This window comes from Bison bison, unplaced genomic scaffold (genome assembly GCF_000754665.1).
Source record: "Bison bison bison isolate TAMUID 2011002044 unplaced genomic scaffold, Bison_UMD1.0 scf7180017864291, whole genome shotgun sequence".
Lineage (NCBI taxonomy): Eukaryota > Metazoa > Chordata > Mammalia > Artiodactyla > Bovidae > Bison > Bison bison.
Window position 1 is genome coordinate 918,528 of NW_011494863.1, and position 13,092 is coordinate 931,619.

Genomic DNA, 13,092 nt, shown 5'->3' on the forward strand with positions numbered 1-13,092 from the left:
GGTGCTGGGTGGGGGATAGGGAGTCCTGCTGTGAGAAGCCAGTGCGCCCTCCCCTCCCCTCCGGTCCCCAGGAGCAAAGAGGAAATGCTGTCCTGGATCCTGAGGATCAACCTGGTGGCTGCCATCTTCTCAGCGCCCTCCTTCCCTGCTGCCGTTAGCTCCATGAAGAAGTTCTGTCGGCCTCTGCTGCCCTCCTGCACCACTCGCCTCTGCCAGGTACAAGCTCCTGGGCTCACGACATCACCTCCCCCGGCCCCTCATTCAGCAGTGCTTACCCGGTGCTTGGTCCTAGGGTGAGAGACAAGCCGAAGGAGCAGACATTCTCCATCCCCCCGCCCACACCCCCACTTACACACGGAGGGACTGAGGTCATACCCCGCACAGTGGTGTGGGTGTGCCGATGGCGGTGTGTTCAGTGGATGTGGTGTGGTCTGTGGGTGTCCTGTGTGTCTGGGCATGAATGGTTGTGAGTGTGTGTGTCCTGAGGAGCGAGTGACAGGCAAGACTTGGAGAACCCTTCATCCAGCTGCTTCCCTCATCTACCCTTATATGTTTCTTTGTAATCCTTAAAAATCTCCTGGGCTTCCCAGGTGGCTCAGTGGTAAAGAATCTGCCTGCCTGTGCAGGAGCCACAGGAGACATGGTTTTGATCCCTGGGTTGGGAAGATCCCCTGGAGAAGGGAATGGCAACCGACTCCAGTAGTCTTGCCTGGAAAATCCCATGGGCAGAGGAACCTGGTGGGCTACAGTCCATGGGGTTACATAGAGCTGGACACAACTGAGTGCACATGTGCACACACACACATCAATACTCCATTTTTCAGGGGTTTTTTTTGAGAGGAGAGGATAAATGCTGGGCTACTACTTGCATGGTGGAGAGTGGGTTAACACCATGTTTTCCATCCTGTCAGGGCCCTTTCCTGATGAGCCAGTGTCCTGGGTCTTCTCTGTGGAGCCCCTGGGGCTGCTGTCCACAGCTGTGCCAGCACTCTCGGTGCTCCCACACAGGCACACTTACCATTCAAGTACACGCATGTTTGTGTGTATATACACATACACACACACATACACATATGCAGCCCAGTGCCCATAAGGCACAAAGGGGTCTGGCTGTCCTGTGGCGGGTGGGGTGTACTGTTCACTTGTCTGGTAGTGACAGTGTCTCTGTCTTTGGGTGTGATCCTGGATCTGTGGCCTTCAGATGTGTCTGGACATGAGTATGAGAGGCTGTGTGCTTCGTATGAAGCCTGGGGCGCCGGGCTGAGTCTCGGTGATTGTGTGTCTATGTCAAGGAGTGTGCATACACGAGAGTGAGGGCCTCGCATCTCCTGAGCCTGCTGCGGAGGCTCCGGGGGGAGCTGATGCCGATGGTGGGAGGGGACGAAGGAAGGTGGCGGAGGTACACTCGTTCAGGCACAGACCTGGCTCTGCCCCTGCGTGTTGGATGGCCCTGGCAAGGCCTCGGTTTCCCCTTGGGGAAGCAGCTCTCCTTTGGATGAGACCCACCCATACGACCCCCTGAGGGTGGGACCTCACTGTCCACGACTGATCTTTGCAGGAGGAGCAGCTGCGCTCTCATGAGAATAAGCTGAGGCAGGTGACTGCAGAGCTGGCTGAACACAAGTGTCACCCGGTCGAGCGGGGCATCAAGTCCAAGGAGGCTGAGGAGAACCGGCTGAAGGAGCATTATCTCACATTTGAGGTGGGCCAATCACAGGAGGATTTGGAAGGACAGGGCTGGGGCAGGAGGAAGAGGCCAGCTTCTCCTTCCACATCTTTCCACAGCCAGGGACTCCTTCTTTGGGAGCACTCCACTTTGGGGGCTCCCCTGAGGTCATGAACTGCAGTCACCTGTGAGCCAGTCTCTGCACAGCCCAGCTGCACAGACAACTCACTTGTGTATCTACCAGAGACCTCCCTGACCTTCTGCAGCCTTCTTCAAGCCCCTGCCTCACGTCCAATTTCTGCATAGGCCCAGCTTTTCGGGAAGCTTCTACAACCAAACCACAGAGTTCACAAGCCCTCTCCATGTGACTTTCCCCCCCTCACATCTCAGTGCCCCTCTCAGTGGGTTTATCAAGCAGAGCACCTTGGTCTCTCCTTCTGAGCTCTCCCTTTCTTCTGTTTTGTCTCTGCCCCTATCCTGCTTCTGTCCTGCAGTGCTCTGCCTTCACTGTATGAAGGATGAGGGTAGACTGAGGGGAGGAAGGCAGGAACCACTTGTCCATTTTGGACTGACCTGCACATGGGGGTGGACAGATACAAGAGAGCCCGAAACCAAGCCAGGAAGTCCCTGGAGCAGAGGGGCAGGGAATCGCCCATCTCAGTCTCTAGATTTCCATGCTGACTTTCTGTTGTGGTGTAGAGGAGAGAGGATAGATAAATCCTGCCTTTTGGAAAAACATGATGTTTTATAACTTTTGGAAGCCTCCTCAGATCCACTCTCTCTGCAAGGTAAAAAATAACCATGCTGATTGCCAGGCATGATTCTCTTCACTTCGCTTATGTTGACTGATTTAATCCTCATATCAACTGTATGATGTGGGTTTGTTATCCCCATTTTACAGATGGGGAAATTGAGGCTTGGAAAGGTTGGACCATGTGCCTGAGGCAACACAGTTAAGTCCAGGAGCCAGGATCCTAACCAGGCAACTGACTGTGCCTCCAAAACCCTGGTCTTTCTCACCCTCAGCCTGACTTAACTGGGGGGTGAAGAGGCAGGGCAGATGGACAGTAGGGGAGGTAGAGCCCAGAATGAAGAGCTTTTCAGTTTCTGTGGCAGAGCTGGGTGAGAACAGAATCTTATGACCCTTAGTCCCTGCCTCTCCCGCGACAGTGGTGAGGGCCTGAAGCTCTGAGTCAAGACCTCAGACACTGCCAAACCTCCCTTCTAATTGTTTACCAATTTACATCCCCTTTAATAGCTCATGAACACACCTGTCTCTCCATACTCTCACCAACACTGGACGTAGTCTTCGTTAATCTGATAGGTTTAGCAAGTGGTATCTTATTGATGTTTTAACTTGGTTTAAATTTTTTATTTATTTATTTATTTTTTATTTTATTGGCTGCACTGCAGGGCATGTGAGACTTTAGTTCCCCTACCAAGGATGGAACCCATGCCCCTTGCACTGGAAATGCAGAGTGTTAACCATTGGACCACCAGAGAAGTCCCTCACCATTTTGATTTTTAAAAAGATTAGCTGTGAACCCAGAGAAGGCAATGGCACCCCACTCCAGTATTCTTGTGTGGAAAATCCCATGAACGGAGGAGCCTCGTAGGCTGCAGTCCATGGGGTCGTTAAGAGTCAGACACGACTGAGCGACTTCACTTTCACTTTTCACTTTCATGCATTGGAGAAGGAAATGGCAACCCACTCCAGTGTTCTTGCCTGGAGAATCCCAGGGATGGGGGAGCCTGGTGGGCTGCCGTCTATGGGGTCGCACAGAGTCGAACACGACTGAAGTGACTTAGCAGCAGCAGCAGCAACAGCAGCTGTGAACCACCCATATTTGGTTCAGATATTTTTTCTTAAATGAATAGAATATTCTATTATGATTGAAGTCCTTCTTTGTGCCTCTTTTAACATTTTCTTCTCTCCTCCTCAGAAATAATTATGATTCTGAAGTTGTTTTGGGCCCTTCTCATCTATATCTTTATACTTTTATTGCAATTATAGCTGTCCACAAACAATAGTTAGCATTGTTGTGTGTTTCATTTGCATGTTTTAACATTTGTGTAAATGGTTAAAACAATTGTGATTTAAAAAGCATAGCGTAAGATTGATCATGGTTAAGGTTAAGGAATCAATGGTTAAGGAACCATTTTAAGTATTATAGTTCAGTAATGTTAAGTCAGAGAAGGCAATGGCATCCCACTCCAGTACTCTTGCTCGGAAAATCCCATGGACGGAGGAGCCTGGTAGGCTGCAGTCCATGGGGTCGCTAAGAGTCGGACACGACTGAGTGACTTCACTTTCACTTTTCACTTTCATGCACTGGAGAAGGAAATGGCAACCCACTCCAGTGTTCTTGCCTGGAGAATCCCAGGGACGAGGGAGCCTGGTGGGCTGCCGTCTATGGGGTCGCACAGAGTCAGACACGACTGAAGCAACTTAGCAGCAGCAGCAGCAGCAATGTTAAGTCTTTTCATATTCTTGGGCAACTAATCTCCAGAACTTTTTCATCTTCCAAACTGAAACTCTATAACTATTAAACAACATACTCCTAAGCACCTTCCTCCTGGCCCTAGTCCTTGACTACCACAGTTCTACTATCTGTCTCTATGAATGTGACTACTACTCTTAAGTGCTTCATACAAGTGGAACCACAGAATTTATACTTTTGTGACTGGCCTGTGTCACATGACATAAGGCTTTCAGGCTTCATCCCTACTGTAGCGTGTATCAGAATTCCTTTCTTTTTGCTTTTCTGTTGTATTTGGACACCACGTTTTGTCTGTCCTTTCATCGGCTGATGCACATTTGGGTTGGCTGCTGTTAATAATGCTGCCATGAACATGGGTGTGCAAATGTTTCTTTGAGATCCTACTTTCACTCCTGCTTTTATGTCCAGAAGTGGAATTGCTAAACTGTATGGTAATGTTATTTTCACTTTTCGAGGAATAACCACACTGTTTTCCATAGTAGCTGTATCAATTTACATTCCCACCAATAGTGTACTTGGATTCTAATTCTTCCACATCTTTGTCAACACGCTTGTTACTTTATGTTTTTTTTTGTTTGTTTGGGTAGTGGTTATCTTAATGCATGTGAGGTGATAATCTCATTGTGGTTTCAATCTGTATTTTCCTGATGGATAATGGTGTTGTTGGAGAAGCTCTATATAGTCAGCAATAACAAACCCTGGTGCTGACAGAGGCTCAGATCATGAGCTCCTTATTGCAAAGTTCAGGCTTAAACTGAAGAAAGTAGGGAAAACTACCAGGACATTCAGGTATGATCTAAATCAAATCCCTTATGATTATACAGTGGAGGTGACAAATAGATTCAAGGGATAAGATCTGGTACACAGAGTGCTTGAAGAACTATGGACAGAGGTGCATAACACTGTACAGGAGGTGGTGACCAAAGCCATCCCCGCAAAAAAGAAATGTGAGAAGGCAAAGTGATTGTCTGAGGAGGCCTTACAAAGAGCTGAGGAAAGATAAGTGAAAGGCAAGGGAGAAAAGGAAAGATACACCCAACTGAGTACAGAGTTCCAGAGAGTAGCAAGGAGAGATAAGAAGGCCCTCTTAAATGAACAATGCAAAGAAATAGAGGAGAATAATAGAATGGGATAGACTAGGGATCTCTTCAAGAAAATTAGAGATACCAAGGGAACATTTCATGCATGTTGTGACATGACATTTCATGCAAAGATGGGCATAATAAAGGACAGAAATTGTAAGGACCTAACAGAAACAGAAGAGATTAAGAAGAGGTGGCAAGAATACACAGAAGAACTATACAAGAAAGGTCTTAATGAGCTGGATAACCATGGTGGTATGATCACTCACCTAGAGCCAGACATCCTGGAGTGTGAAGTCAAGTGTGCCTTAGGAAGCATTACTGTGAAAAAAGCTAGTGGAGATGACAGAATTCCAGCTGAGCTATTTCAAATCCTAAAAGATGATGTTGTTAAGGTGCTGCACTCAATATGTCAGCATATTTGGAAAACTCAGCAGTAACCACAAGACTGGAAAATGTCATTTTTCATTCCAGTTCCAAAGAAGGATAATGCCAAAAGATGTTCAAACTGCCATACAGTTGCACTCATTTCACATGCTAGCAAGGTTATCCTCTAAATCCTGTAGGCTAGGCTTCAACAGTATGTGAACTGAGAATTTCCAGATTTACAAGCTGGGTTTTGAAGAGGCAGAGGAACCAGAGATCAAATTGCCAACATTTGCTGGATCATGGAGAAAGCAAGGGAGTTCCAGAAAAACATCTACTTCTGCTTCATTGACCATGCTAAAGCCTTAGACTGTGTTCAGTTCACTTCAGTCACTCAGTCGTGTCTGACTCTTTGCAACCCTATGAACTGCAGGACGCCAGGCCTCCCTGTCCATCACCAACTCCTGGAGTTTACCCAAACTTATGTCCACTGAGTTGGTGATGCCATCTAACCATCTCATCCTCTGTCGTCCCCTTCTCCTCCTTTCTTCAATCTTTCCCAATATCAGGGTCTTTTCAAATGAGTCAGCTCTTTGCATCAGGTGGCCAAAATATTGGAGTTTCAGCTTCAACATCAGTCCTTCCAATGAACACCCAGGACTGATTTCCTTTAGGATGGACTGGTTGGATTTCCTTGCAGTCCAAGGGACTCTCAAGAGTCTTCTCCATCACCACAGTTCAAAAGTATCAATTCTTCGGTGCTCAGCTTTCTTTATAGTCCAACTCTCACATCCATACATGACTACTGGAAAAACCATAGCCTTGACTAGATGGACCTTTGTTAAACTGTGTGGATCACAACAAACTGTGGAAAATTCTTAAAGAGAAAATTCTTACCTATCTCCTTAGAAACTGTATTCCAGTCAAGAAGATACAGTTAGAACCAGGGAAAGGAGTATGTCAAGGCTGTATATTGTCACCCTGCTTATTTAACTTATATGCAGAGTACATCATGTAAAATGCCAGGCTGGGTGAATCACAAGGTGGAATCAAGAATTCCAGGAGAAATATCAACCACCTCAGATATTGGCATATATACATATACCTCAGATATTCTACCACTCTAATGGCAGAAAATGAAGAGGAACTAAAGAGCTTCTTGAGGAGAATGAAAGGGGAGAGTCAAAAAGCTGGCTTGAAACTCAACATTTAAAACACTAAGGTCATGGCATTCAATTGCATCACTTCATGGCAAATAGAAGGGGAAAAAGTGGAAGCAGTGACAGATTTTATTTTCTTGGGTTCTAAAGTCACTGAAGATGTTGGCTACAGCCATGAGAAACCTAGACAGCATATTAAAAAGCAGAGACATCACTCTGCTGACAAAAGTCCATATAATCAAAGCTATGGTTTTTCCGATAGTCATGTATGGACGTGAGAGTTGGACCATAAAGAAAGCTGAGTGCTGAAGAATTGATGCTTTTGACTTGTAGTGCTGGAGAAGACTCTTGGAAGTCCCTCGAACTGCAAGATTGAACTGCAAGTCAATCTTAAAGGAAATCAACCCCAGATATTCACTGGAAGGACTGTTGCTGAAGCTGAAGCTCCAATACTTTGGCCACCAGATATGAAGGGCTGACTCATTGAAAAAGACTCTGATGCTGGGAAAGATGGAAGGCTAAAGGAGAAGGGGGTGGCAGAGGATGAGATGGTTAGATAGCATCATTGATTCAGTGAACATGAATTTGGCTAAACTCCAGGAGTTAGTAGAGGACAGAAGAGCCTGGTGTGCTGCAGTCCATGGGTTACAAAAATTGGACATTACTTAGCAACTGAACAACAGCAGCAAAATGATGCTGAGCATCCTTTTTTGTGGTTATTGGTCATTAGTGTATCTTCTGTAGTGAAATGTCTATTCAAGTTCTTTATACATCTTGAAATTGGGCTGTGTTTTGTTGTTGAGTTCTAGGAGTTTTTCCCCCCTTTTAATATTCTGGATACTAGACCCTTACTAGATTAATGATTTGCAAATATTTTTCCCATTCTGTATATTGCATTTTCATTCTGTTGTGTTCTTTGATACAGAGGTGTTTTAAATTTTGATAAAATCCCATTTGTCTATTTTCACTCTCATGCCTGTGCTTTTGCTATCATATCCAATAAGTCATTGCCAATTAACTTTGATTTTTAAAATTATGAGTTAAATTTCTGTGTGTGCCCTTTGCCTATTTTAAAAATTGTTTATCTCCTTTTATTGGTTGGTGAGAACTCTCTAAATATCAAGGAGAGAGTCTTTTGTCATATAAGGTATAAATGTTTTTTTTGCAGTTTGTTATTTTTTGACTTTGTTTTTGGCCCTTCTCTGCTCTTTTCCCAGAAAAGCCGTTATGAGACCTATATCCACCTCCTGGCTGTGAAGATCAAAGTGGGCTCTGATGACCTGGAGCGGATTGAGGCCCGATTGGCCACCCTGGAGGGGGATGACCCTTCACTCCGCAAGACACACTCGAGCCCTGCCCTCAGCCAGGGCCATGGAACTGTGACTGGCAGCAAAGCCATGAGGGATACCACTGGGCCTGATACTTAGCTGGCAAGGATGGGCAGGCCTCAGAGGCAGGCAGTGCCCCTGGAGGGGCCAGTGAGCACAATTCCAGCTAGGGGCCACTCAGACAAGCTGCAGACAGTTGTTAGGCAGCCAGAGGGGTGTGGAGAGCCTTGCGGGCTGAGGAGATGGAGATGCTATTCATGGTGTCGATCTTGCATCCTAGGGCTGCTCTGGGCCTTAGAGTCTGTCGCCAGCCCTCACCTCCCTCTCCACTCTGGAGCCTCAGTTTGTAGGCCAGTTGTGTGCATGCTCTAGACACCATCTCACTGGAGGAGCAGGAAGGGTGGTTGGCTTCCCAGGCTCTCCTCTTCTCACAGTTCCTCCCCTCATCTCCCTTGTTTCTGAGGGCAGGTCTCAACCCCAGGTCTCAGTTTGGACTCCCACCCCTTCTCCTCCTCCTTCCTCTGAGTTGACCAGCAGCAGGTCTGCAGACCACCAGCACTGTCCAATTCTCCCTCCACTCAGCAGCGCTGGGAACTGCACCCTGTTCTCCTGCCTTGCCCAGCAATAACCCAGCTCTCAGGCCTGTCCCTCAGTGCCAAGCTCACCTTCCATCCATCAAGACCACTCCTGCTTTCTTTTATAATGACATAAATGTATATATATAAGAATTATATACATATATAAACTACCCCTTTAGAGATGGTTTTGGAACTGATATCAGAGGATGAAATGAGGTATGGAAAAACCTATCTCAGATACACTTGTTAGTGAGGAGGGCTGCTCTTTGGCCCCTGGAGGCTCTAACTCTCTGGAAGAGAAGATAGAGATAGTGTGTCCTCCTCGCTCCCTGTTTCCCCTCTTCCGGCTGACCTGTGATTTAAACTGCTCTTACAGTTAATGCTTTGGAATAAATAGTGTGTGTGCGTGCTGCCCCGTCTGTCCCACAGGTGTCCTGGGGTGTGAGTGGGATGGGACTGCGGCCCTGCTTATATTTTGGTCTTTGTGTTGGTGCTGCCAGGTCTCTTGGGCCCAGAGGTGACCTCTTGTACAGATCTACTGCTACAGGAATAAAAGACACTCTGCCTTGCAAATAGCCACTTGTCAACAAACCCAAAGATGTTTGGTGGGAGAAGCCTATGGAAGCCATTAATTCTTGGTCTTGGGGAAATGTGGAATGACAAGTTGTTGATTGTTAGGCTGATATTTCTTACGCTCTTTGAGTGACTCAGAAATGCTAGTTAAGGACATGTCTGGAAAGGACAATTTGCCACATGATGGTTGCAGACTAGCATCTTTTAAACCCTGCATTCCTCAGACTGACAAGTGGTGGGGGTAATGGCACCCTCAATGCAACTGTGATGAGTAAATCCTTTCTACTTTTTAAACAGATTACTGTAGTTTGGCCAGCAGTTTGACCTCAGTGGTAATATATTTAGATAATAAGATAAGCCAACCTTGCAACTAAGTACCCGACATTTACAAGCCCACTCACATTTGATGCAAGGGACCTGTGAATCTGTGGAGAGATGTAGTGATTTAAATACAGATTATTTAATTTGGATCAGCTGAGTGTATTTTATAACCAAACCATCTGGCACCTTCATTTTGCTGAGGGGAAGTTAATGTTCATTTAAGTGAAATTGAAAGAGCAATGTGGCAACATAAAAAGCTCTGTGTACTTTTTCTCTGTGCTGTCTCAAAGATCCTTTGAGTTTGGGGTCTGCTTCCCACCCTCTACCTCTTGAGGGTGGGTGAGTGAAAGCAGAGGAGCAGGCTCCATCCGCTGCAGACAGGTGTGCTTCCCTGAACACTAGTTGTGCCTCCCATCAGTTAAAAAAAAACTTTTAGTTCACTTTCTTAATTGTATAATTATTTATTGTAAATTATATACATGTACTACTGTACTAAAATATTATGTACATTATAAAACATACACAAAATAGAAATTTTAAAAAGATGAGATGAAAATAAATCTAAAGCAAAGTTCTAATTTTTTTTTCTGCATTCCAATGGACCACATGTTCCCTCTGCCCCTAATATGTCCATTTTCCAGGACTGTCCAAATCCAGAGCCTTGGAGGACAGCAGGTGAGATGCAATAAGTGGTTTGCGCCACCTGGTGGTCCTGGGAAGTGGCTGCAGGCACAGGGACCCCTGGGGGCTGACCCTTGAGGACAGCCTCTCTGGAGCCTCCATACACTCATTCATTGAGATGAACAGCGCTGCACATTGTGCTGGGTGCTGGGGATACTATTGTGAGAAAAGGATTGACCAGATCCCTGTCCACACGGGGCTCACAGTCTAATGGGGAGGGAGATGGTCAGTCACCATTCCCATCTGGGACTCTGGAAAGGCTGGGGAGACAAGACAAAAATGACCTGGCCGAGAAAAATTGGAGTGGGGAAGACTGACTCAGGAAGCCGCCTGAATGTCCTAAGTGCTCCTGGGGGACAGGATAGTAGTAGTAAGGCCCTTCTTAGGGCTATACTTCTTCCTGGTAGGCAATACTAAAGATGCCCCAGAGCGAAACTGGAGAGGCAGAGTGAAAATGGGGCCTCTCTGGCCACCCCAGCTCCTAGGTTCCATTCACACCTGTGAATGAACAGGTGGCTGATGAAGAGTCAAGGAAACTGATTAGATTCTGGCCTTAGACTCTCAGCAGGTATCTTAGAATTCAGATAATAAAGGTACCTAGTGGGATCATGTGAGGGTCAATGAGTTTATCAAGAGGTTATTCAGAATTAATTGGGGTGACATAGAGATAGATGGATTTACTGCAATCATGGAGGTGGTTTCTGACTAAAAATTTACAAGGTAAAAACTTGGGGCCCTCAGAAGGGTCAAGTGAGTGTACTAAGCTGGGTCATGGAAAGGGCAATGGGTTCACTGAGGGGTCAGTCACAATTAGTTGAGGTCACAGAGAGGTCAGTGGGTTCACCAAGAGGTCGTTCACAATTACTTGGGGTCATAGGTCAGTGTGCTCAGAGTTCTGAGTCAAAATTTAGAAGGGAGGTAACTTGGGCCCTCAGAAAGGTCAAATGAGGACATGAAGCTGGGTCATGAACAGGGCAATGGGTTCACTGAGGGGTCAGTCACAATTAGTTGGGTCATAGAGAGGTCAATGGGTTCACTGAGAGGGCATTCATAATTACTTGGGGTCATAAAGAGGTCAGTGGGCTAATTTGAGTCAGGAAAGTGGTTTCTGAGTCAAAATTTAGAAGGGAGGTAACTTGGGCCCTCAGAAAGGTCAAATGAGGACATTAAGCTGGGTCATGAACAGGGCAATGGGTTCACTGAGAGGTCAGTCACAATTAGTTGGGGTCATAGAGAGGTCATTCATAATTACTTGGGGTCATTAAGAGGTCAGTGTGCTCACTGGAGTCAGGAAAGTGGTTTCTGGGTGAAATTTTAGAAGGTAGGTAACTCAGGCCCTCAGAAGGGTCAAATAAGGACATAAAACTGGGTCATGAAAAGGGCAATGGGCTCACCAAGAGGTTCATTCAGAATTAATTCTGGGTTTTCATATAGATCATAAATCACACAGAGATATTACTGGCTCTCAGAAAATTTTAAAGCCAACAGCAAACTCAGAGCTAGCACAATGATCTGGATGAGATCATCAGATAGGGGCTGGAGAAGTCAATGATTTGCAGCTTTGTGTAGCACTTAGTTCATTAATTTTCTTTGTTTCTTTGTAACAGGTTCTCCCCCCACCCCCGCCCCATGTCCCCACATAAATACATGTCTAGTTGTTTACTTTTCTATATCATCTCCCCTTCATCCAGTTTTTGCCACTCTCTGTGTGACTCAAGAATGCAAAGCACAGGATATGGTCATCACCATCATCAAATTTGCCACTAATAGGCATTTATCACATGCCAGAAGCAATCCTGGGTGCTTTATATAATCTCTACAGCAATGCTTTGAGGTAGGTATTAGCATCACCATTTCCCAGCTGAGGAAAGTGCAGCCTAGAGAAGTCACACAGCAGAGCTGGAATTTGTGAATTCAGGCCCTCTTGATACCCAAGCCGTTTCAACCCTAGGCCTCTTCATCCTTCTTATCGGTAGGTCTCTGAACTGACCACACAAGTTCTGGGCTCATTGTGTGTACCCTCACACATCAACCACCTGAACTCTTTGGATAGCTGACTCCTTTGTGTCTGGCTTGAATCTAATGGTTCCTAGTGCTGGGTACTGACTTAGTAGCATTAATCAATGAGGAAAAAGGCTCACCCTGGACCTCCATCTGCCTTCTCCATGCCTGAGATCATGTACTCTCCATCAGAGACTGCAAGTTTAGACAGGCCCTGGCTTTGAGGGGGTATAAAAAACCCCAGCACCTCCTGGCAGCTGAGGGTACCCATTATGCCATTTTCATGTCCAGACTTTGCCTGTGACATGCCTGAGGCCCCAAGGGTCATCTTGCCTCAGCTGCTCCAGTGCCAACCTTACAACCCTTCCCTTCTCACCCACCTAGGCCCGGAAACTCTTGCCTCATTCTGCCCCCTGGAGCTCCAAGGCAGGAACTGGGCCAGCGTTCTTAGGCTGAGCTCAAAGCAGAGTAATCTGCATCAGCCCCTTGGCCAGGTTCCCCAGCAGCTATGGGGTGGTAGGGGAGAGGTGCTGGGGGACACGTGCTGGGGGACACCTGGTGAATGTTCTCAGAACAGGGAGGAGGGTTGGATCCCATTCTGGGAGTTGGAGCCAGGGAGGGTCTCTTTCCCGCTAACTGCTTCAGACAGTAAAGAATCTGCCTGCAATGCTGGACACCAGGGTTCAATCCCTGGGTCTGGAAGATCCCCTGGAGAAGAGAATGGCTACCCACTCCAGTATTCTTGCCTAGAGAATCCCATGCACAGAGGAGCCTGGCAGGCTACAGTCCATGGGGTTGCAAAGAGACACGACTGAGTGACTAACACACTTCCTTC

The 13,092-nt window shown here is 46.6% G+C and overlaps 1 protein-coding gene across 1 annotated transcript in view; it reads left to right on the plus strand.

Moving 5' to 3' along the window:
• Nucleotides 1-8,280, plus strand: part of PSD2 (pleckstrin and Sec7 domain containing 2) — a 51,297-nt gene extending 43,017 nt beyond the window's left edge. The window contains exons 13-15 of the mRNA XM_010850344.1: nucleotides 72-216; nucleotides 1,559-1,702; nucleotides 7,993-8,280. Of these exons, the coding sequence (XP_010848646.1) occupies nucleotides 72-216; nucleotides 1,559-1,702; nucleotides 7,993-8,202 (499 nt within the window). The 3' untranslated portion in view covers nucleotides 8,203-8,280. The remainder of the gene's footprint in view (nucleotides 1-71; nucleotides 217-1,558; nucleotides 1,703-7,992) is intronic.
• Nucleotides 8,281-13,092: the final 4,812 nt, after the last annotated feature.